This window comes from Amblyomma maculatum, chromosome 4 (genome assembly GCF_055883805.1).
Source record: "Amblyomma maculatum isolate TAMU_Amacu chromosome 4, ASM5588380v1, whole genome shotgun sequence".
In the NCBI taxonomy this organism is placed as follows: domain Eukaryota; kingdom Metazoa; phylum Arthropoda; class Arachnida; order Ixodida; family Ixodidae; genus Amblyomma; species Amblyomma maculatum.
Genome location: NC_139347.1, coordinates 48656198 through 48680551, shown reverse-complemented (window position 1 = coordinate 48680551; position 24354 = coordinate 48656198). Strand labels below are relative to the sequence as shown.

General features: G+C 47.1%; 1 protein-coding gene across 2 annotated transcripts; it reads right to left on the bottom strand.

Moving 5' to 3' along the window:
* Nucleotides 1-23235, bottom strand: cib (thymosin beta cib). Of its 2 annotated transcripts, none has more exons than XM_084601349.1 (6): nt 23076-23235; nt 17424-17468; nt 14801-14898; nt 13238-13351; nt 9642-9755; nt 1-488 (listed from the first exon to the last, which is right to left on the bottom strand). In XM_084601349.1, the coding sequence occupies exons 2-6, from the start codon at nt 17438-17440 to the stop codon at nt 463-465; spliced, it is 369 nt and encodes a 122-aa protein (XP_084457475.1). In that variant the 5' UTR covers nt 17441-17468; nt 23076-23235; the 3' UTR covers nt 1-462. The 2 variants fall into 2 exon arrangements, with proteins under 2 accessions (XP_084457475.1, XP_084457476.1); XM_084601350.1 differs by lacking the exon at nt 23076-23235 and adding an exon at nt 22823-22966.
* Between the last annotated feature and the right edge of the window lie 1119 nt (nt 23236-24354).

The following is a 24354-nucleotide window of genomic DNA, read 5'->3' as shown; positions in this document are numbered from 1 at the left end:
TCAGAAAGTGAAAGTATTTATTAAATAGACATCCGACCGCCTTTCCACGTACAAAATGCTTCAATAACGAAAGGTGCCACAACCAGCTCGATCTAGTTGACAATCTTGAGACAGCCTATACTGGAGTTACCTTGCACTTCATTTCTAACTGGTATTGAGCGAAGAAAAATGCTGCCCAGCTACGCACGCTAGCCAATGCAGCCGCCTAGCACCATACTGTTGTGTTCAAAGATTTGGCATTCGTGACCTGCTCTGCACCATGTGCTCAGCTACTGTCATTGAGAGGCTGCCAGAAATCTAGATAAATGGCTGGTGTGGCCACCAAGTTACAAGAGGAGTGCACGCCCAGGGTGTGAAAAGGAAGACTCCTGGGAGAATGCATAAAAAAAACAGGACGAGGAGATACACGATGACTGGATCTGTTTCTCTTGGCATCGGTTGTGTTGGCATCTGCACAGCACTTCACGCAGCTTTCTCCTGTTCTATGACTGAAAAGAAAAAGCGGCAGTGATAAGTCACCAACCAAACAAAACCACTGAAAGGTATGAACGTGAAATGATGTGTATATGAGCAGAATCCCTGCTACATTCTTCATACACCACTCATTCAAATATGATATGAGCCTATGATCGCTCCAACAGAGAAACTGAGCAGCCTGCAAGCTTAGCACGCAGCATGCTTAAAAAGCTGCAGTTCCCAATAGATAAGAAAGACTAAACTTCACTCGGGTCATGCACTAGGCATTGCGAATATATGCAATTTGGTGCCCGCCACAGCAAAATGGGATTTGCACAGTATGAAATCCCCCATATAACAAAAAAGGCCTATACAATAAATTGGGTAGGAGACATCAATGTTTGATACCTTTCTGTGGTCTCAAAGATGATTTCACATTCAAAAGTGCACCTGGCCAAACTTTCATATCGAACATTGCAGAGCTACAAGCAAACAAATAGCTGCTATTTTCAAAAAATGGTAGCTGAAATGTGAAAGTAAGCTCGCTTAGTGGGGGAGGCTACCCTTGAACACCAACTCTTTATTTCTCGAGATATTTGAAATTTTCAGGTAGACTTATAGTACCAGCATTTGAAAAACTACCAAGTTTCAGGGAGCTGGGCTCATTGGTTCTCAAATTAGAGGAGTATATCAAGATGGTTTACATAGGTTGTTGGAACTGAAATTCGTTATGGTCTTTCCTGGATAGTTACCCCATTTAGTACAGTCCAAAATTCAAAGTTAAAATTTATACTTAATGACATTTTAATTGGTCTAATTAACAAATATATTAAAAAAAAAAAAGAACTGCCTTGCTTTAAAATTTATTTAGGTGTGTAACAAAAAAAAACATGAAAATCTGATAAGCAGTTAGAGATATTACTTTCCCTAGCAGCCACACCGGAGCAGAAAATTTAGAAAACTGCTCGAGGTTGAGACAAGTGAGACAAGAACTTTTTTGTTTCTGAAGTTATCTTGATGAAATCTTCAAGACGGGTTCATGACATTAACAACTGAAAAACCACCAAGTTTCATAAAGTTGTGCATGCTAGTTCATTACAGAAGCATATCAAAATGGTTCGCATAGGTCCATAATACCGGGCCTGGTGAATTTGCAGAAGGCACTGGTATTGTGAAATTTGTCATGCCGATTCCTAAATAGGTACCCCAGGGCAAAACAAAACCCTTTTCCTAAATTCCCTGCTGAAAAATTGTAATTACACCGCACTCATTTTTTTAAATTAGAGATATGTTGATTAATCAAATTAAGGACATATGTCAGACATATCTTGAATAAATGGGCTAGTCCTGCCCTCAATTTCTTTAGGTATGGGATAAAAGAAACACCATGAAAATCCAAGGAGCAGTTCCTGATAATTGACATGAGCAGCCATACAAGACAATTCTCAGAAAATGGCCCTCGACAGCTGTGACAGTTTTAAGGACTAAAATGACCCTGCACGGTAGCCTTTGCATACTTTTTTGTCTGCCACCTGTTTTTTTCTTGATTCTGTTTCTCGACCTTGTCCATGTGCAGGGCATCATTCTCAGTAGCTCGCTGGATGGCCAGGTGTGAACCCCACTGTCATTACAACTTCTTTGGTAGCCCTGTGGCAGCCAGCATTGTACCTTAGCACTGCTTCATGTAGTCTCCACAGCAATTAAAGGTGCATGCTGCTCCTTGGGTATCAGGGACCACAGCACTGAGTGGAAAGACTGAGTGGAAAGACATGCGATTTGGGTCTTTGCACATAGGCAGCGTTGAAGGGAACCTTGTGAAAGGCGCTCATATATAGGCAGCATAGCCTCAGCGACATTGCCTAGGAGATTGCACTAGTGCTTTGGCTACGCTGCTCCTTTTGTCTCGGCAGCCTTGCGACGACACCACAATTCGGCACCCTCGGGGCGAAATTCATTCAGGCTCCTTGTCTCTTGGACGTGGCGTGGTTGTATGATGCAGTCACTGCACGTTGCATTGCAGCCACGTCCTTACAATTGTTTCGCAGGGCCCAGCCATAACAGTTTGAGCTTGTCAATGAGGGCCTTTGACAGCCTGCCCTTCCCTCTTAACGGCTCCTGACTTTTCTGCACAAGATTGCAGAGTGCAGTTCCCCATCCTTTTGTAGCGAGAGCTGCCTTGGCCAGTCTCGCCATTTCGCAGTGCCTGTGTGAAGAGCCAAGAAAGAAGAGAACAAAGAAACAGAAGAAGACTGATAACTCTAATTGGTAGAGGCGAATGACGACAGTGAATGACTAGGACAGAAAGTTCATTCGAACATTGTGACGGCGGTGTGCCCCGGAGACTATGTCATACCACTAGAAGTCTTCTACACCCTATTCTGGAAGAAACCGAATTCATTCCGAAGGAAACAAATAGAGAACCATTCTGGAGAAAACTATTATATGCAAAAGGAGTCTTTACTTTCAAGCCGAACCTAAGCACAGCCATAAAGATTGCTCTCGCGTAACTAGTGGTTTAATCACAAGCTAAACCACACCTAATTTTTTTGTAAGTGGTTTAGGCATTCTTTTACAACGGGAACTAGCCCATAAACTTTCTCCTGTACCAGAGCGGAGAAGGTGGCACCGTCACCGTCAGACACAAGTGTTGTGCAGAGCGGGTTATGTTTGGTCACATAACATCCGAAAAGAGTGCTGCCTCCACCTCCATCCTCCCAGACTTCACATCAGTGTTCTTTTGGCCCACACAATGCTCATGCCAACTTGCGTATTCAGAGTCGCCAGGTATCGGTCCTATCTGACAACCAAACTAGTGCATCCAGGATGAGGCTGGTATGGTATTCAATGACTGCTTCAACTCTAATGAGAGACTTGAGGCCCTGTTGTACCAGGTCCCATCATAAATGACAGCGGTGTCCCTTGAAAAGCTTGGGTTCATCTGTTTGTACACCTCCTTAACTGCAATTGCCGATTCCGCATAAATAGACTGGGTTTCTGGGTCCCTGAAGGTTTCCAGGTGCTTTTGAAAGGTCCGATGGTGAAGGCCTCTGTGGGACACATTCATTGCAGCCCAATAGTCTAGAGCTGTTCGGCCCTTATCTGTTCCATTGCCATTATGACTCTGATAGTCGCATGAAATGCCATCCATTCATTCTGGCGTGCAGAGTTCCAGGCACTTGACATAACACCACAATGCAGGCACATCAGCTGAAGTTTAGTTGCTAGTCCAAGTTCAGTGCCGCCCAGTCGCGAGGCAATGCACGCACAAGATGTTCAAAAGCAGGGCACCTAGGCCATCCATCTGCACGAGGCAAAATTTGAAACAGTGGCCGGTCCGGGATCAGATGTCATCGCTTCAAACTTGTGCGGCGTCGCTGACATGGCACCAAGTTCACCTCTAACAGCACAGCAGCACGCTGTACATCCGCTGCCTCGATCTCCTCGGGTGTCGAGAAATGATTTTCCAGGCGAAGCAGCGTTCCTTTCCTTTGGAGGAGATGGAGGACCGGAGGTGAAGGCCGCGATCACAGAGGTTAATGGGCCCGGATCACCATCTTGGGAGGGCACGGCAAGAGGTCACAAAGACAGTGATCGTAAAAATGGCGAGTGGTGAAGAGAATGCACAAAGCACAAAAGAGACTGAGCAGACAACGCGTGGGGAGGTAGCCGGCAGAGACCATCACACCAGCGCACTCAACAGCCAATAGCAGCCGCCCTAACCAATGCGTTTGAGGAGCGCGCGCTTCTTCCAATCACAGCCTCGAATTGGAGATATAGGAAACTCGAAAGCCCATGGGGCTCACAATCAAAAGCGAGCCATGCCGCGACCATGCCACCGCCGTGGATGGTAGCGAAAGAAAGTGCAAGAATTCACGAACAATACAGGAATGGTGGGTGCATAAACTTGAAGCATTTTTGGCAATTTCTCACGGCGCTGTGGCTGCTGCAGCTTGTTACATCACCAATTTTTAGCATATCTACAACGAATATGACATATTTGCAGAAAAGGTAGCTTATAGCATATACTACCGGAATATATGCTTTTCCAAAAATCTGCTTTTTCGAGACTTTTCGGTTTTTCAAAGGTCGCATCCCCCCTTAGGCAGTTTGGATTCACTTGAATTTGCAATGCCAGTTTTTCAAACACTGCATGCACCTAAGCATTCTACACATGCACAAATGCTAGTTAGTAGCTACTAACTCAGCATATACAAAGGCTTGCAAAGATTCAAAAACCCAAGGCCACAAGATGAGCCAACACAGCTTCACAAAACTGCAAAATACCAGCATTTGGAAGATTTTATGTACACAGCCAAAAAATTGATCTAACCTTTAGAGATACATACTTTTACAACTCTAGTAGTATAATACCAAGCCTCATTTTTTTCTCTGAAGAGTTTGTAGGCATTTGGCACTTAGGCATAACTGTTGAAACTGCCTTGAAACAACTATTTGCAAATTTCATATGACAATTATTCAGATTTGTTCCAGCACAGGATGCAGTTATCACAAGTGCCAGGCAAGGATACCTGCAAAAAAATAAATTTCCAAGTGTAGAATAAAAGAATATGCCAGGAAAATGAGACTTACAAGGGCAATCAAGCAAGTTCATTAAACTAACCATAAAAGCCCACCCATGAATTGTTTCCCGTTTTAATTCTGCCAATGCAGTTTCCTAGCCACCATTTGCAATGAGGAATTGGAATGATCACATATGCAAGCAATGTCAAGCAATGTGGGGCAAGATTAATCTGGATGGCACGCGCTGAACAGAGCCACCTCAATCACCAATCAATTCCACCATTTCTCTACTCCCAACGCAAAATTAAATACTCACAAGCCCCTCTACAATGCCAATTATGCCCTTGAACCACTAGCCATCGGTCACTACTTGCAATCCATAATAGTCTGTGCCTGGTGCCGAGCCTTTGCCTCTATTCTCAACGACACCTCATTAAACTATTCACAGCAGCTGAAAAAAATCTCATTAAAATTAACGTATGGCAGGTTTCCACAATTCCTTAGGGGCGCTTTCCTGCCCAAAGTTTTACTAAAGGCAGACTTCAGCTCATGATAGCAATGCAGTCTGGAACAATGAGAAAAAAACTGAAGGCCACCTTGTAATAGTTTTGCAACAGCAATGATGCCAGCAGATGCAAGAGGTCACACAGCTGAATAGCGTCCACATGTGGAAAGTGATCAGAGAACTTCACAGAAGGGCCCCTCAAACAGCCACGGCAAGCAGTTCGATGATCGAACGCCTTGCCAAACTTATACAGAGACTTTCCTATGCTTATTGCTATTTTTTCAAAGGAATAAATCTGTTTGATAAAGCCATTAATTCAAAATAACTGGCTTCAACTGTACAAATAAGCATGCACCAGGCAGCAAACAGCTTGCAGTGTAACCGTATTTTTTACAGCCAAGCCATAACCGAACAAGCATAAAGGTGGCCAGTGCAATAAAGATGCGACCTGTAGCTGGGACATGGTGACTAGGGGAAAAAAAAGAATGACAAAAAAAAAAGGTTGATGAGCCAACACCGAATGAAATTGGTTGAAAATGAGGCTAAGGTTTTCGACCTCGCAATAACCACTTGAAAACCACTGCCTGCCTGCCTGAACTCTATAAAAACCAAAGTGCAACTTTTGCTTCAAGCAACATTTCTTCAGGCAAATCTATGTGCAGGCTGCAAAATAACTTGTGGAGCTGTCGCTGCAAATGTCTGTTTAATCAGCCTGACTATTTCAACATTCCCTAAGTATGATTTAATATTTCATGTTTTCATCTCATTTCAGAACCATATCAGATGTGGCTTTTATTATCTTTATATGCTAGTTCAAATTAAACAAGTTGAAAACTGCGAGGAAGAACCAGTTGACTAGATAGCCAGACAGCATCCTCACAGACAAGTCAGAGTCAAAGTTGCCCTCTGCATGTAATGATCATAAACCAAACTACATCCTCTACACAACAAAGACCTCAAGTCCTATGCCAGCTTTTTAACAGCTTTCTAATCACTTCGCTCAATTTGCAGTTGCCTCATGGCTATGTCTTCCATCCCTTGAATAACACTCCTATTTGCTGCGTTCCATGCCCGTCGGTTAACAAGAGACAAAACAGCCCAATGAAGCAAGACAACAAAAGCAAGTCACACTGAACCAGTTTCCCCAAACTGATACACTACAAGTCTAGCACAGAGCAATTTTTTTTCCCTCTTGCAATTATGCAAAGATTAGTTCAGTTTTAGTGCTCTACCTCAACTTTAGCCCTATCACTTACCCATTGATCACTGCTCTACAATATTTTTGTAGCTTATCTTCAAGCTTAATCTGGTAACTACCTATTTTCTACAGGTTTACGATGCCTGCGCTTTTCAACAGTGAACCACTACAGTCGCCAACCAGTTTTTCGCACTCTGCATACCTATTTTCTACAGGTTTACGATGCCTGCGCTTTTCAACAGTGAACCACTACAGTCGCCAACCAGTTTTTCGCACTCTGCAGGATAGAGAAAATGGACCGAGTAAACAAACAGTCACCATTTTAGGAAATATGAGCTTTAAAAATCACAAACTTCATTGCTCCCTGCATTTCACTTATAAGTCTATAAATCGGAAAAGCACCGCGTAATCTGCTTCCACTACTGCAACCTGCTTCAGCGTGCCGCCCATGTGCACGCACTAGCATGATCTGATACAGAGGGCACAGTGGCCACTGCACATGCGTGCACACCATCGGGAAAGCATGTGACACCTGTGTGCGGTGGCGTTCTCCAGAACTATAACCTCTACTTTCCCTGTTAGACGACCTCAATCCAGTGTCGTTAGACGACCTCAATCCAGTGTCATGTTTCTGTCCTGTCTAGCACACTTCACGACTGTGAGGCAGCTGCAGGTTACGTGAAGACCACAAGATGGAACTCTCAGGAGAAAAGAGGAACAAGAGCCTCTACGAACCTCCTCTTAGCCACCATTCTCCGACAAGAGATGGCATCCCCAAACTAACATGAAGATTTGTTTATTCGTTTTATGGGCGGCCACTATCATGCCTGGTTTGCATTGTCCACAGATGTAACTTCCAGCATTTTTCGCAGGGCTAGCAGCGTTTGTAGCCTAAACATTCTCATTAGCTTCTCTCGCACAAAAAAAAAAAATGAACACATAACCTTCAAAAGTGCCGAACTAACATGGTAAGTGCATCAGCCTGAACGCTGCTCTTGCCTGTGCCAACTACATGCGCACATATGCACTCAATGCTTTACTTCTACTTTTAAGGCCGACCAACATGGAGAGATTTTCCCGCGGCAAACCTTGCGAACTGCCGCCCGGCGGCCGTTCACCGGCTATCAAGCCGGGCCAGATATTTTCGCCAGCGGCCCAGCGAACGGCCGCTCCTGGGCGCGACCACCGTGAGATGGCAGTACTTGCTGTCGCTCTGTGCCGGCTGCAGCTCCGAATCGTTCGCGCCGATGACCTTGCCGACGATACGCAAAACTTTAGAAAAGTGTTCTAAAGTTCGTTGTTCCAGTAAATAATAAGCGAAATGTCAGTACTGAATCCTTCCCAAGGATCGCTGAGCTGTACCGAGTGGCTGATATAGAAGCGACAGCTGCGATGCAAGCAATTGGTTCTGCTCACAACCAGCTGCCGGAGGTTGCGGCATGGCTGCTCCGGTCTGCTTGCACACCGCCTCCGCTAAAAAGTGGAGCCGAAGTTAATCATATTTTGCTTTTATTGTTAGAGGATGGGATTGAGAGTTAGGCAGTTCTATGAGTAGACCATTTACTATAGCACAAAGGAATTCCATAGCGCCGTTTCATGTACTGTACCATCAATGCAAAACAAAATAGGCCTAGCGACTAGGGAGCAGCGCACGGCAGAGCACTGTCGTCCGTCGCGCCAGCGGGCGGCACTGCTTTTTTAAGGTCCCGCCATAAGGTGCTCTCAGCGTTGGGATTTTGCCTACTCTGATTATACAGCTGAAGCGGGAGCTTTTTCGACGTTCCGCTCAACACTGGCTCAAACCCTGCTTCAGAGAGACGCGTCTGCAGTACGCTGTTGCTACGGCGTCGGACGTACTTACACTCTGAGGCAGTATGCAAGCGCTGTCGGACGCAATTTGAGACGCTGCCTATCTTATTTGTTGCTCTTGAAATGTCATTTAGTATGAAAAGTGACTTGCTGAATCGGACCCAGGTCGTGCGTTTTCTCACTCTGGTGCCGACGCTGCCAGTTTTTCACAGCATGTGGTTCGGCAAGGTGACGGTGCGTCGGCGTTCCGCCGCGCCGCATGAAGTTCGCAGAGAAACTTCACTCCATGTGGTTGACCCTTTATGCTCATGGTTATCAGCAATTTCCTAATCTTTTTGATTCCATCAAAACATTGCTGCAATGAACATAATCGTTCCTATTGTATCAAAATTGTGGACCATTTTGAAGTAGCATGTGGGCTATAGCAGATACTGCAGAGGATTTACACAATTTTTCAAAGTGTGCCAGCATCAGATTGCACAGGCATATTTGCATTATGCCCCCAAATGCAGTGTCTGCAGCCTGGTCAGCAGCCAGACTACAGCCTCTGAGCTGCCGATGCAATTAGCCTACAAGTAACAATTATGCGAGCCTACAGGAAGGTCTTGTGCACAATGTTAGAGCATGCCTTTTTACACTACCACTACAGGGGTGTTACCACTAGCCACTGGACTAAGTTCACTTACACTGAATGTAATGGTACCTCAGCAGATCCCAGATGGTTTCACTAAACTGAAATGTTTAGTCAAGTTTTACTGCACTGAGACCTCAAGACAAACAATGCTGTAAATGCTGTCAACTCCTATTGGTAAACTGCCAGTAATCTAGTCAGCTATGCATTTCACTCCTTGGTATAATGTACCTGTCGTACTATAGTAGGCAAACTGCTTGGTACTAAAAATGGTAGATTGACAGTGTCAAGGTTTACAGCTTGAAGACAGCCATCACAACAGCCAGATAGTAACATTCTGACTACAGATTTGAGTTTCACCTGAAGGGTAAGATGCAACCATACAAGTAGCTTTGCATTTTTGGAGCGCTCCAAAATGTTTATTCAGTAATAAAACTTTCCCAGAGTTTCTTTTTTCCTCCTTAAAAACTGATAAAAGCCTAAGACAAATGAAAACAACCTTCAAATGTTGTCAAACATACCTTCCTTAGTTGGCAGCGGGTTCTTAACACTGGTCTCCGCATGCTTCAGCTTGGAGGGGTCGAAGGACTCAATGCCTTCGATCATCTGCTTGTGCTCCTTTTCAGATTCAATGTCTGCAAGAAAAGGTAGCGCACTCCTCACTGCTTGCAGCCTTACCTTGAGTGTACCTTATGTCACACAAAACTATACGAAGGATAGAGGTAGAAAGAGGCATGCTTCTGGACACCACACAGAGGTTAGGACAAGATGCAATAAGAATACCTAGTAAAAAGTTTAGGGCAATCAATGACAGAGGAAATGCAGCAGAAGCATATGCACTTTCAACTCTGTCTGGGTAGTAATCGGACTACATTAAGGACTTTCAATATCGACCTTTATGCCGTCGCTTCTGAACAAAACAGGAATTTCCTCCTCTATATCACCACCTGGCCTGGTTTGGTACATTAACATCCCACAAAGACTGGCTAGGAGGAACTCTACAGTAGAGGGCAGTGTAAGTATAGACCACCAGAGTTTCTTGAGCACTAACATCGCACAGCCAACGGAAGCCTAGTTTTTCAGCTCCACTGGAAAACGGCCGCCGCAGCCTGGATTCAAACCACATCCTTGGGCTCAGCAGTTGAATATCTAACCACACTAAGCCACTGCGACGGGGCATCTAATGAATTCAATTGCACGCCTGTTGTGCTGCAATCCGAATTTGTGCAGCATCTGCTTCCTGAGGCACACTGCCATCGTGATTGTGTGCATGGTACGGAAAAGCCACATCGCGCACGCCAGGTGGTTCTTCCACGTACTAACCCCGGTATGTGGCAGCTGGCTCTTGCAACCAACCTGCCAGGTGGCAGATGTTTCAGAGATGGTGGAAGAAGAGAAATTATACACTACTTTTTTCATTGCGTCAGAGCCGCAAGAAAGTCAATAGCTGTTTCTACAACTCTATATGTTTTCCTGCCAACGTCATCGCTTTTATACCTGTGTTACACGGGCGCTTTCAACGGCCGTTCAGTTGAGCGTCAGTTGAGCGCCGTAACGGCCATGGCAACGGAACGGTGGTGGCTGCGCTCACACGGCACTTTCCATGTTTCCAACGCAGTCATCCTTGCGTACACGGGCGCATTGTGCTTCTGCGCTCGCAGTTCAGCAAGGTGATCTTGCCACAAGTTTATAAGTAAATGCGTCAGTGACGCTGTCCAGGCAAAGCGTTTTTTCGCCAGAGCGCTCGCCTGCAGCGGAGACAAGTTGCTGCTTGGGGCTGCCATCTTGCCTACTTCACGACGAAACGGACGGAAACGGCGGCGGAACGGAGATCGGTCACTTCCGTTGGTGTCAATCGCCGTTGGATTTTCAACAGCGCTCGCGCTGCCGTATAACTCCGCCTAACGGCCGTTAAAGCCAACTGCCGTTTTCCTTAACGGCCGTCAATGTGCCCGTGTAACAGGGGGATTAAGCCCTTTTTGTAGTCTCCACATCTATTGTTAGCTTAAGACATCCCACTAGATGCACTGTAACTAAAAAGCAGCACAATCCAATGCTGCATAAGGGACTGCCACCAGGGTTTCAAGCGAGAGGGTAGCAATGGATCAAAAACTGGGAGACACTTAAGCTCTGCTTTTAGGGGTATCATGCAACAGCATTAATCACTCCAGTCTGCTTGCTAGCTTTGCAGAATCTCTTCCATATACATGCACTTTTCTACTCCATTAATTTATGCCTGTTACGTCACTTTAAGGTCATAAACTACCACATCATGCGAAAGACAACCAGATGTGTATATCTATAAAGATCTGCTTTAACGAATTCATGCAAACGTGCCTGCGTGGCCCAAGAGTAGAATGAGACTAGATACAAGGGTTGGAAAGGTTGATTTTCATCCCACCCACCCATCCCAAATGACCTACCTAGGGCTGGCACCTCCTCCCAACTCTCACATCATGAGGTCTTGTGAAGTCGCCCAACCCGCCAATCAATTTATCAGGCCATGTCACCTGCCAACTACCATATGCCAGAGGCACGCTGATGTAGACACCGGATTTTCTGAAAAACTGGACCTCTAATGCAGTCTTGTTACAGGTATTAAAGTGAGACTGGCCTAGGTACATTTATGCAAAGTGCAGGGCAACCGGATTATGATACACCACTGCTTTTCCTGGGGAGGTCAGCTTTGAAAGCTGGGTGGTACAAAGCAGCACTCAAAAGCCACCATGCATGCAGTGGCAGCCAAGCACCACTGCAAATCCTTGCGGCATTGCTGCTAGACTACAGCCCAGGTCACGGGGTAGCTGCGTTCCTAGGGAACCACTCGGCCATGCCGTGCCTTTCGAACCTTGTGCTGTGGGCTTGAACTGTTTCACCTTGGTGACTGTATGCCTTAACCGGGACTTCTCAAAGCCCTTGATGCCACCTAATAACGCTTGCCTGTTGCTGTCCATTTTGAGGTGCTGCATGAAGAGATCACTGCCTCAGCACACAGAGAGAACAGAGCCACCATTAGCTGGCAAAGCACATTTGGTTGCACAACTCCAGTGAAGTGCTGAATGCAATGATAACACTGCCTTACCCTCCGTCTCCTCCTGGCCGGTTCTTGAAAGTACACTTTGTTCAAAGAGAAGCAATAGCATTCTGCTGACAGCACCAATGCATACTAGCACACTTTCTGAACCCTAAATATTTCCAACGCACAGCTACATATTCTCCCATGTAACGGAAATCGCACTTTAGTTGCACTTGCATTTACAAAAACACCGTAATGAAACTGCAGGAGCAGAGGTCAAAAGAACATCTGCAACAAAGCAACAAGAGAGCACAAGCCACAATTCACTCTTACTAGTAAATAAGAAAAGGACAAGGACAAAGGCCAAGGTGCCTGTGAAGACCCAACCACCAATAGATGACACAGATGACGTCACTCCTTGACGCTACCAACAGATTTTACAGGCTGCCAACCACACTGCAGTTACACTCACTGCAAAACATTACTACCTAAGTGTATGCAAGGAATAAGGGGTATTACAATTGAGCTTCGGCTATGCCATGCCCTGCTCTATCTTGGCACTTCCATAGTGAAGTTGCCAATATCTTCAACATTTTATTTTCAGGATTGGTCAGTAAATGCACCTGTAAAGTTCTGGACAATTTCACAAAAGCCTTATGGTGTAGATATAGCACAGCTTTCCACTAAAATATAAACTTTCCACAAGAATGCAGAGGGTAGAAAGAAGTGCTACTATTTGTGCCAAATGCTGAACATATAAGAGCATTCTGAAGATAATTTTTATGTGAATTGATGCAATTCACACACATAAGGGAGTAACTACAACAAAACCATGTACCACCCAAATTCATTTCCCCAGCCTAGGTATTCATACATGCCTACGGTAAGCAAGCAGACTAGCTGTGAGCAAGGTGGTAGATATACATCTAAAGATGGGCCAAGGTTCCCATTTTAGGGTACAGAATGAATGCAATAAGGAATTTCGCTGCCTGTATACAATTCCAATGAAGTGAAAGGTTTAGATGAATATTTGGCAGCCCGTAACAAATAAGGCGCAGCAAGGAGTGGCCCCAGACCAAAGTTGCGCGCGTGCAGCGCTACCTTCTTTCTTGGGGAGGCAAACTTTCTCCTGAGTTTGCGCATGCTTCATGCTCGTCTTCTCAAACTGCTCCACACCTTCCAGCAGGCTGTTGTGGATCTTCTCCTGCTGCACATCTGCACCACAGGTTGCAAACCATGCATGCCACCCTTGCACCCTTACCTGTAGACACCACCATGGCGGGGAGCTCTCCTGCCCAACCCACAAACTGTCAGATAAACCAAGGTATCTCTGCCCCAAGAGTGCCGAGCTTCAAACAGCAAGGCTGAAGATATAAAGGCAGCTTCAATGCACTAAGCTCCTGGAAGTAAACGTACTGTGAAAGCTCATTAATTTGAACCTCAGCAATTGCAATTTCTCAATAAACAAGTCTGTACTAACTGGTACGGCCAAGCTCCATACAAGTCTAGGTACAAAAAATTACAAGGGTTCAACGCTGCTGAACCAAATATTGAGAGAAAGCATTAGCTGCGGGTGACCGAGCGTTCCCTTTCTTCCTCAGCCCACATATGAGGCCCCGCTTTAACCAACTCGTATGAACGTGCCTTAGTGGCCTGTAAGGGTAACGTGAATGCCAGGGTCCTAGCAGGCCGATTCTGACATAACCATCCCATGTGAAACGAGAGACCAAAGTTGGCAGCTCCTGCCAGCCCACATATAAAGCCCCGCTTTAACCAAGCCACATGAATGTGCCTGATGTCGCATATCATGTGAGCATGTACCAGCTGCGCCTCTAGAGCACCACGCCAACCGCTTTTGTGTAACGTGGGGTGTGATGTCACGCGCTGCGCCGTGGCTGCGATCGCGCTACGCCGACCGCTCGAGTTGGTAGCTCAGCTCTAATCCTAGTGTCACGTGGGGTGTGAAGTCACAGCGTCACATGGGTGCGGCTGCGCTATGCTGACCACTTCAGTAGGTAGCCCAGCTCTCGCCCTAGTGTCACGTAGGGTGTGACGTCACAGCGTCACATGGGTGCGGCCGCACCACACTGAAGGCTCGAAACCTATAGTAGCATTACTTTCGCAATAAAAGGAGTTCTTCCACGGATAATTCAAACTGTACCGCCTCGCCTGGGTGACCTGACACCCCCACCCATACCATAGCCAAACATGGTTGATCTAAACTTCTCTTGTGCCAGACTTGAAAAAAATGAGTCGACATGTGCCTTAAGTGGCACGCTTCCACTCTCTTACAGGGCTTCAAGCCTACCTGGTGCAGCCTCATGCTGCAAACCTGTCTGCCTTTATCCAAAAATAGGCCAAATACTTGGTTTGGGCTTCACTTTTACGAGCTTCGCGTCATTTTTAAGGCCATTCAAATAATTTTTTCAGGTCCTGTGAAGTTCGAATGAATGAGCTTATGCTGTACCAAACTCGGGGCTCCAATCTTGATTACCGCAATTGAAGAACTGACCAGCAGTTAGGCTCAAATATTTCTAGTGGTTTACAAACAGAACAAAACTACATACCAGAGCATCCACCCTCACGGCTAACAAGGCTATAAATTATAGAAGATGAATATAAATAAGAATGACTCAGCTCAGAAATAGGAAAGTGCCTACAAACCTTCCTTGGAAGGAAGAGTGACCTTTTCCTGGGTCTCCGTGTGCTTCAAGGAGGCAGCGTTGAAGCTGGCCAGCTCCTGCTGAATCTCGTCAGCAACCCTGTGGGCATTAGTCATGTCAGCTCATTACGTAGGGCATAACACATTCACGCAGCACCATTCCATAAACACCCAGAAGCTTGTAATGACTGATAATAGCAGTCGTGGCCGAGTGGTTTGGGCGCCCGTCTCGGCTGCGGGAGGTGGTCAGTTCGAAACCCGCCGCCGGACACCCACCGGTAAAATTGGGTACAAGCGTCCCCCGGCCCGGCGCCCGGCTCCTTTAGGGGCGTGCGTTTGGAAGAGGCTCTGCTAACCCTGCTGTGCCCCTTCGGGGGCTTAGTTTCGAACAACCATGGCCTGCAAAGGCCGTGCCGAATACGAAAGACCCCGGGCTGCGTGTCAAAAAAAGGGCCACATAATGGGCTGTTGCCGCGCAAGGCGGACTTATTGTTGTCCGATGGCGGAACGAATCACTGCCACATCGGCGCAACTATTTGGGCCGTGACCCCTTTTCCCAAGCATTTCACCCCAGAAGAGCCGAGCACCAGGCCGGGGGATAGCTTGTACCCATTTTATAACCGGTGGGTACCCGGCGGCACCAGGGATCGAACCCGGTACCTCCCGAATGCGAGGCGGATGCTCTACCACAAGGCCACCGCTTCGGTGCCTTGTGCCAAAAATAAGCAAGAAGGCTGGAATGCATGTTGGTTACTCATTTGAATAGCAACGAAGGTTAAAATTATGTAGCGAAGCCATACTCAAAATGCAGTTTTGCTATTTTTTCATGACAAAAGGTAAGGAAGTAGAGATTAGTCTAATAACCCATTTTGCAGTTGCAGAAGTCATTCCAGCAGTCTTGCTGCAGCCTCCCAGACTAGCATCCAGATCTTTTTTTCCAACTTTAAAGGCCAACCCAAAATACCGCTACCAACAGCCAAATTCACGCCTCACAGCTTACAACTTACCAGGACTTACAGATGATGTAAACGGGGGGATATAAAACAATGCAGATGCAATAAATAATCTGTAAGCCAATACTTGCCTCCACACTGACAATCCCAACAAGCTAATTAGTTATATAAGGTTTAATGGCGCAAAAGCAACTGCGGCTATGATGTGCCACCAACAAGCTAATTATTAGCCAAGCCTAGCAGCAGTGGTGACCCTGAAGCTTGGCATGCTGCATTCTCAGTTTGGCCTGCAGACAGGAGTTTTCACCACAAAAGAGCTTCAAATACCTGTATTCATTTCGCTGTGTTTGGTTTAGTTTGCAAGGCAGACCACAGGGGACACCGCAGCAGAGGGCTCCAGAATGACGTCTCACAGTACACTGGCACCCCGCTGTTAGCTTTCATTGAAAAGCAGCCACCGCGGCCAGGATTTGATCCCACCGGCATTAGGTTCAGCAGCCTAGCACTAACCACCGAGCCACCACAGCGAGGCTACTTAGCTATGTAGACAACAGCTTCTTGAGGACGGAAACCAATGGTAACAGCAATGCTAACTCGGATGTGATGACTACTGTAGATTTACAACATGCCACAACGATGTCACGGTAACAGATTGTGCCATTGGCTAGAAGGCCTCCTCTGAGCAGCATTGGCTCCAGCATTTTCTAGAATCAGAATATAGTAGCTTGGCAAAAATGATGCTAAAGTGTAAGCATGCTACAGAGCAGATGGTTTGCTCTACAGCAACGAATCTCCATGCTCTATTCAAAAATGCAGGTTTCAATATGCAAAAAAGATAACAGCAGTTCACACTTCATAATGGCACATGCTTTGTAATGCATAGGCAGCTGCCATAAAATTTACCAGACAATTTATTACTGCATGCAGAAATAAGCAGCAATCACTCCTGAAGTAAATACAAAATAAGTGGCTGTAACAATGCCCTGCATTACGATTATTCATATAAATTTCATAACACAACTCATTACAGCAACAAATATTAAGCGCACAACAACATTTAAGGTGCGGCCCTATCAGCTTCACTGAAGCCTCCACAACACTTCACACCTTATCAAAACTCAAGACCTGCAAAAACTGCTTTACTTATACAGGAGTGCTCAGATATGAGAAGTGACTGAATATCAATTATAAAGCCAGTATACTCCGTGACAAAAGTACTGACAGTTAAGCCCCAATAGTGTGAGCACTTTAAAGCTTGAATTTGCAAAAAAAAAAAAAAAAAAAGCCACTGAAGTGACTGCCACCGAATGCATTTAATAGGAGTCAGTTCATGAAGAACTGCTAGTGTTACACATGAGAATATATCAGGAATTTGTTGCCATGGCTCAGTACTTCCTGAAGAAGCCAAGAAGGCTTCCGAGCAACTAGTAACCAAAACCACGCATTTTACAAAGCAATTAAAAGATTAAAACATCTGCTGACAATTTTGAACATGCACAGCAAACAATAAAATAGCAAAATATTTTTCAATGAATGCCCAAAATGCACGTTCACACCGGGCGTCCATCAAACAGCAAGGGGTGTGCGCAAAAAATAACTGCTACCTAGAGTAGCAACCTTGCTTAAGATTATGCCACAGGAAGACTACGGCATGACACAAAGGTGTGCTTACTTGGGGTGCTTGTCCATGGTGCACGTTTGGGAGGGAAGGTAACCACTGTGGCGATGGTCAGGGTAGGGTGGCATGAGAGGTAGTCAACATGCACACACCGTTAGTGACACGCACACACTTCTTGCATGCACCTAGCTGAATCACAGCCTTCTCAAACTGTACTGTAAGCAGCTTTTAGCAGATGACTGGAAGTTGCATTTTTCACATCAATAACTGCTCATTCCTGAGGTCTTCACCCCCAATGTACTCCTAGGCTAACGATTACTATATAGCAAGTTTTATCAGCCAAGTGAAAAGAATGTAACAGTGAAGTAAATTCAGTACTTAATTACAATTACACAATATCATTACATTTCCAGATATTGACTTCAGCCTGAAGGACATTTTGGAACAAAAGTAGACAGCTCTAGAGAGATCACACCCAGTAAATCCACATTCATAAGTGTGCAAAACATCAACCCTAACAGTCAAATTGTACAGCAGTATAAAAAGAAATGGAAAGATCATGCATAAAATGGCTTCCTAAATTTACACGAGCATGAAACGCTCAACAATGCCATTCAATATCTACAGAAAAGGAGGAGGTACACAATGTTTACTCACTGAAATGGTCAACAAGAGAAACATTCTTATTGTAATTCAATCTTTCACTGTCCTCCTCAGTGAAAAAATTGCATAAAAAAAGTTTTTTTTTTCTTATTTGCTCATAACATTTCTCTAGAATACCCCCTGCCAATCTGTGATCATGTAGCTTTCATTTCGCCTTCCTTTTAATTGGCAGCAATTGCAATGAAAGAACCAGAAGCTGAGGCAAGAAGTGACCAATCACGGGCAATGCCAATCTATATAGTACGTAATGATGCTGCCACATCCAAGCTCGCCAAATCATGAGCACTATGCTCAGCCAATTAAAAAAAAAGATGCAGGTATGAGTGCCTATAAAGCTCAGACATGTCTAAAGAGTCATGCTAACCAACTGTCACAGCTCGACATAGCAGCGTGAGCAGGTCTTAGCCATAATTCGTGAGACACTACATCACAGAAAGTGGTGGCCACTGGCTAAGGACCAACTTAAATCAAAACGAAGCAAAAAGAATTACACCACATGGTACCAATATCCCTCTTTTATAGCCCTCAAACACCTGCCTCTAACAGTGAGGACAGTGTGCAGGAGCTTCGTAATTCAGATTTCTCCAGTTCTGTGAGCAGTTTGCATTTGCTCGCATATAGCATAATATACAGCATATAAACTGTACAAGGCTTTCGAGATGAAAGGCAAGGCCAACATTTATTTCACCAACCTTGGCTCTAAAGAAGAAAAAAAGACCATGGGACGAACGCGTGGCAAGCAAGTGGGTATGAACATTGAAAGGTATGAGTGACATGGATCGTAACACACAATGCAGGCCATTGAGAATAAGCTGAAAGCGCTGGGTGGAATAAGTTCAGAAGAGAAAAAGGCAAATGGGGGACAGGACTGAGCGAGACTAAACCTATGTTCCAGACAGGATAAAACAATGGCAGCAGTGCAGCATCGGGGCGTTTGCCCCCAAGCCTCTAGAGGCAATGTGTGGGCTTTTGTGGGTACCGATGACATGTCCAGTGTTAAAAACCGAGTAGTGACAGCCTGGCTTAAGAAATATAAATAGCTGGTACCAGCTGCTTCATTTACACTAACAGTTGCCAGTGCCTCAACTCAGACTGTGGTCGTGCAGGTAGGCATAGTCCGCACTGAAGATGAAAGGGGATTAAAGAGAGGAGGTGACCGAGGAATACCTGCCTACCTGCGGAGGCGTCACCGCCAAAAGAACTGCCTACCGCGCATGCGCGAAGCACGCTCACATGTGTGCCTCAGTGCGTGTGACCGTGTCGGGGATCGCGGCAGCGCGGAGCCGGAAAAAGACTGGAGAGGGGTGAGTCAGCACCGAACTGTACTGTCTGCTCCGAAGCAGAGCTAGGAAGCGGATGAGCAGCTACTACGGTGCGCAGCGCGCGCTAGCCTGTGCTCTCTGCGGACTCACGCTCCACGCCTATGTTCGGGTTACCTGAAACGGCGGCATATTTAAGTCACCGAAACTCTTGCACAGTGCGGCTGCTGCGCAAGCCAAATTCCTTCATGTGACAGTACCCAAGGTCATGTCGTTTGACGGCACACGCACACGTGGTATTTGCAGTGACTACGTCTACTTCAACTTCCTGCAGACCCAGCACTGCAGCTCGCGGCGATGGGGCGCTTTTTTGTCATGCCAAACCGAAGCTCGGCTGATCAGGCGCGCAGGAAATTGAATGCAAGCGCAACATAGCTAGTGATAAAAAATAATTCGAATATGGCGCCGTAGTAACTAACACTAGAGGACGTTGCACTTGCAACCGGGATTCCCGCACGCCTCCTGCGCCAAATTTTCAATATGATAGAAGATACACTCATTATCCCGCGCAGCAGCGTTTTGTTTCTGAAACTAAGAATCATCTCGTCCGTAGCTATAAATTCGGCACTTAAACAATTTAAGTTATTCATCTTAGTCAAGCAATTTTATCAATGCTGTAAAGATCTGACATCCAAAGTGGCTCGAGTGTACTTGAAAAATGAAAATGCCATACGATCACTCGAATTTCCAATCCGGGAAATTTCTAAAGCGCTCGCTGATACCGGTTATGTCTCCATCAAAGTATAAACAGCTGTTGACGCTGAAATCCGCCAATATTTTTTTAATGTGCCTAGAATTATTACGTTTTCGTAAACGCAACCGTAGTAACTTTTATTCACGTTCTAAGACAGGTAGCATGGATGCGCCGTTTTCATTTACGGAAGAGGGAACGAATAAAGCGAAAGGTAGACCGAGAGGGAGAGACGGCAGCCAGCCAAGAAGACTGCCGCTCCCTGCTCAGCCGAGCGCTCACGCGGGGTCACCCGTCTCGCTCGGACGAGGTTGCGAGGCCGCATCGCGGCGGGGGAACAATAAAGACTGCCGGCCCACAAACTAGCCGAGTCACGCTCCCCACTTCCTAGAAAAGGGTTCACATGTCACGAATGGAACGGCGCCCGGGGCCCAAGCAGCCGACAATGCTCAGGTAGCGGACAACTTGAAAACGCCGCAACTAATTAATGCTCGACACCACCCCAATTAAAAAGGGATCACAAAAATCCATCCGGCAGCAGATATCCGGAACCTACATAAAACGTAGTTTGGAGTAATTAACCGAGGAATGGCTAGTTAAAACGTCTCGAGACGCAGGAGAGGTGGCGCTCGCCACCACCCCGCTATAAAGAACATACGGAATGCATCACATACACGCTGGGAATCGAGACTCCCTCTATGCACCGCCTTTGATCAGCAGGCGATCGACGATGCGGCGCGTTTACGAGACGGGTGAGTTTACGGATAACGCCGCCGAGTGCCAATGCACATCCGCTCATACCTGCCCGACGGCCAAGCTGACAAGGCGGCAACGAGTGGGACCGACGACCTCCTTCGGCGGAGATTAAACAAGCGCGCATGCTGCTCGCGATCTCGAAATTCACGACGGGAACCGGGCGCCGCCGCCGCTTTGTCACGCTCGCGGCTGAACGCGCTAGCGACGACCCACGCGCTGTGGGGGGGAGAACAGCCTCCTCGCGCGCGAACTTGGGGCGAACCGACCGGCGCCTACGCACCCCTGGGAGAGCCTGCTCGCCGGCTATTTTGAGGACGTGGCAACGAGCTGCCCCGAAAACTTTGGCAAACAAGGCCAAGCGGGACTCACGGCGGGCAAGCGGCAGCCCGCGAGCAGCGCCGATCAGGCTGGCGGCAGCAGCCCGCATTCCACTGGCTGCCAGCCCGGTACACAATCTCGCGCACGACGGTCGACCCAACGTTACTAGATGCTTGGTCGACCGCACTTTGACCGCGCCGTTTCAGAAACTACGAGACCCACGAGTGAAACCCGGAGCTGAGAGCCGACGTGGAGCGGCGCCGAGCGACCACGGCGACAGAGCCTCGATGTTTCCAGAGAACACCTAATGCCGGCACCAGCATGCGCCTTCTACTCCTTGTTTCACGGTGGACCTGTACGAAGCAAGCGCGTGCCATGGGCTACAAAAACGACAAACAGTGATTTTTTCACGGTAATAATGCTCTGCCCAAACCACGTCAAACGGCTAGTGACGTTTGTTCTGCAGCACATACTGTGCGGCCTCCACGGTTCGATACAGCAGCGCATGTCAGAAGCATTGCGACCTGCTAACAGAAAGCAATTACCTATGTTCATTTGACACGCGATGTATGTGCTACATGGACCGTACACGCGCAGTGTCATAGTAAGCATTTCAAGCTATCTAGGCGAAACAGCAAGCGGACAAATACAATGCGACCGCAGTTAACATGCATGAACGCCAACGAGCACTTCGGCGGTTGTAGACCCACCATTCTTATTGCGTGAAAACACAGCTGAAAGTAAACGCAAAGGGCAATTGTACGTGAAAGCCTAAAAAGCATTCAGTATTTATTAAGCTCACGGTGTTACCGAACCAGATCCGAACATCGCTGAATTGGGCATCGCAACGACGCCCCTCGGGCAAGCAGTAAATGCGGGCAGGGAGCAGATGCTCAACCAACAACAACAGTGCGATCTGAGATCGATGTTTGCACCACACCCATTCGTACGGCAGCGGTCTGCGAGTACCTCTTTGGACAAACGCTTGAAATATTAGTGATCGCTATATTTAGCCAGCAGAAAAGTTATGTGCGAACCAGATCCGAACATCGCTGATTTGGGCATCGCAACGACGCCCCTCGGGCAAGCAGTAAATGCGGGCAGGGAGCAGATGCTCAACCAACAACAGTGCGATCTGAGATCGATGTTTGCACCACACCCATTCGTACGGCAGCGGTCTGCGAGTACCTCTTTGGACAAACGCTTGAAATATTAGTGATCGCTATATTTAGCCAGCAGAAAAGTTATGTGCAGAGAAAATATTCAAAACAAACCTCTAGAGCAGAATTTCCAACAAGAGGTGAAATACGATCACATTCCTATAACGGCTGCCCGCACTGCACCCAACCTCTGGTGGGTTGGCATTGGCCCCCGTTCAAGATCAGTCGCAACTGATATAGGTCACCGTTAGCGCTGTCAAACGTATAAAGAATGAGCAACACGCAGTCGTTGTCTACGAACCTGTCGTCCCAGTAATGCGGCTAACACGCACATAAGCTCGCGCTAAGGACACGTAACGACGCGAGGCTTAGGAAGAATTGAGTCTTCGAATACTTGCGAATGAACGAAAAACTACATGCGAAAAAGTTTCGTGCCGGCCATCTCACATTACACGAAAACGCGCCGCATATAACGAGTCCTACAAGACGAACCCCGGCTGTTTTCCGGCTAGGAGCACAATACGATGAAAAATGACTGCACCTCACCTGCAGCAGTGTGAAACGAAGCAATGCCAGACACAAACTCCGCACAATGAATAACGGGAACAAACAAGCGCAACAGGCAGTACACCCCTCGCTCAAGCTTGCAGGCGACGCCCAATTTTGACGCCGGCGCGTCAGGCCTAGCTATCCGGTTGACTGTTGCACAACCAAAACAAAGAGCAGACGACGTCGTCGCACTGTTCCCGGTGCTCTGGGCTACCAACCGAATAGAAAGCTACATAAAAGTAACATTTACCTCGGGTTCTGTCCTCTGAACCTGGAAACTTCACTGCGGAGGCCCGCTGCTTTCCTTTTTTTGCCTCTGGCAAAGCCGCACTGAAGCTGACTACGTTGACACCGGCACAACCGAACACTCCAAACTGCGCCCAGGCGTCTGGCGTTGAAAACGCCGATGGGGTCCAGAGTGCACGCCGCTGCTCGGCAGCTGAGTTCGAGAGTACGGCGCACGGCGCGCGCGCTCACGCATGCGCGAGCAGTTACGCAAGCAGCCTGTGGACGCCTAATGTTATGAGTCATGCCAGAAAAAGAAAACGAAACGCTGACTTCATGCGCGAAAACTGAAGAAAAAGAACTTGCGGTTTATCGGTCTCCCGCAACGCGGGCTCCTTGTGCTCTGGGAATTTCGCTCTGATATCATCCGTGGCAATTCGTGCCATTCGGTGCGCCACGCCACGTTTTTCGGTCATACAGTGTTATTCAGTTCATTGCCCCTTTTTTGACAGCAAGCAGCTGCTTGCACATGAGCTGCTGGCATGTGTACAAGGTTTGCGGGGCGTTGCGCAGTCGAATTAGAAATGAATCGCGTCCATCCGTCGGCGCGTGAGCAACTGCGTCGCACGGCAGCGCAGTATTTGGCGTTATTACAGATTTATTTTCTTTTGTTTAGTTGTTCAAATAGGCATTCCGGCTTTTCATGCAATTTGCAAGCTGTGCAGAATTTGAGCTTGCGAATTTTTTTATGATGATAATGCGACGGGGTCAAACGTGGCCATACGTTGGCATTGAACCTCAGCCTGTTGTAGTGTCTCCGTGATAATTTAATCAGCCGCGGTGCTCTCGCCGCAGGCACCGGCTGCGCCAGTTGACAGCCATGCGTCGCCACCGAGGGAAGAGGAGCGGTTTCCTGCGGAAGCCTCGGCCACGCGTCCGGCGTTGCGGCCAAGGCGTCCGCCTCCCCCGTGGCACTGCCTAGGCACCCGTACCCCTGTGGCACCTATTCGCGCTCTTCGATGCGCAGCTTTCTCGCGTCAGCTTGCATATCTCGCACTGCGCGCTAGTCTCTGTTTACCATATTAGCATACATTACCTCCTCGAAACGTTGGGCGTGTCGTTGCGACTGCCATATCAAGCACTACAATTTCCATTCTTTTGAATTATACATTTCCACGAGACAAACCGTTTTCCGACCCGTTAACCTACGACGACGAAGTGAGTGAAAACACTTCAAGGTTTTCCAAACCGTATCGCCGCATTCAAATATTGGCCAATACAGTGTGTGCTTAGCTGTCCGTTGG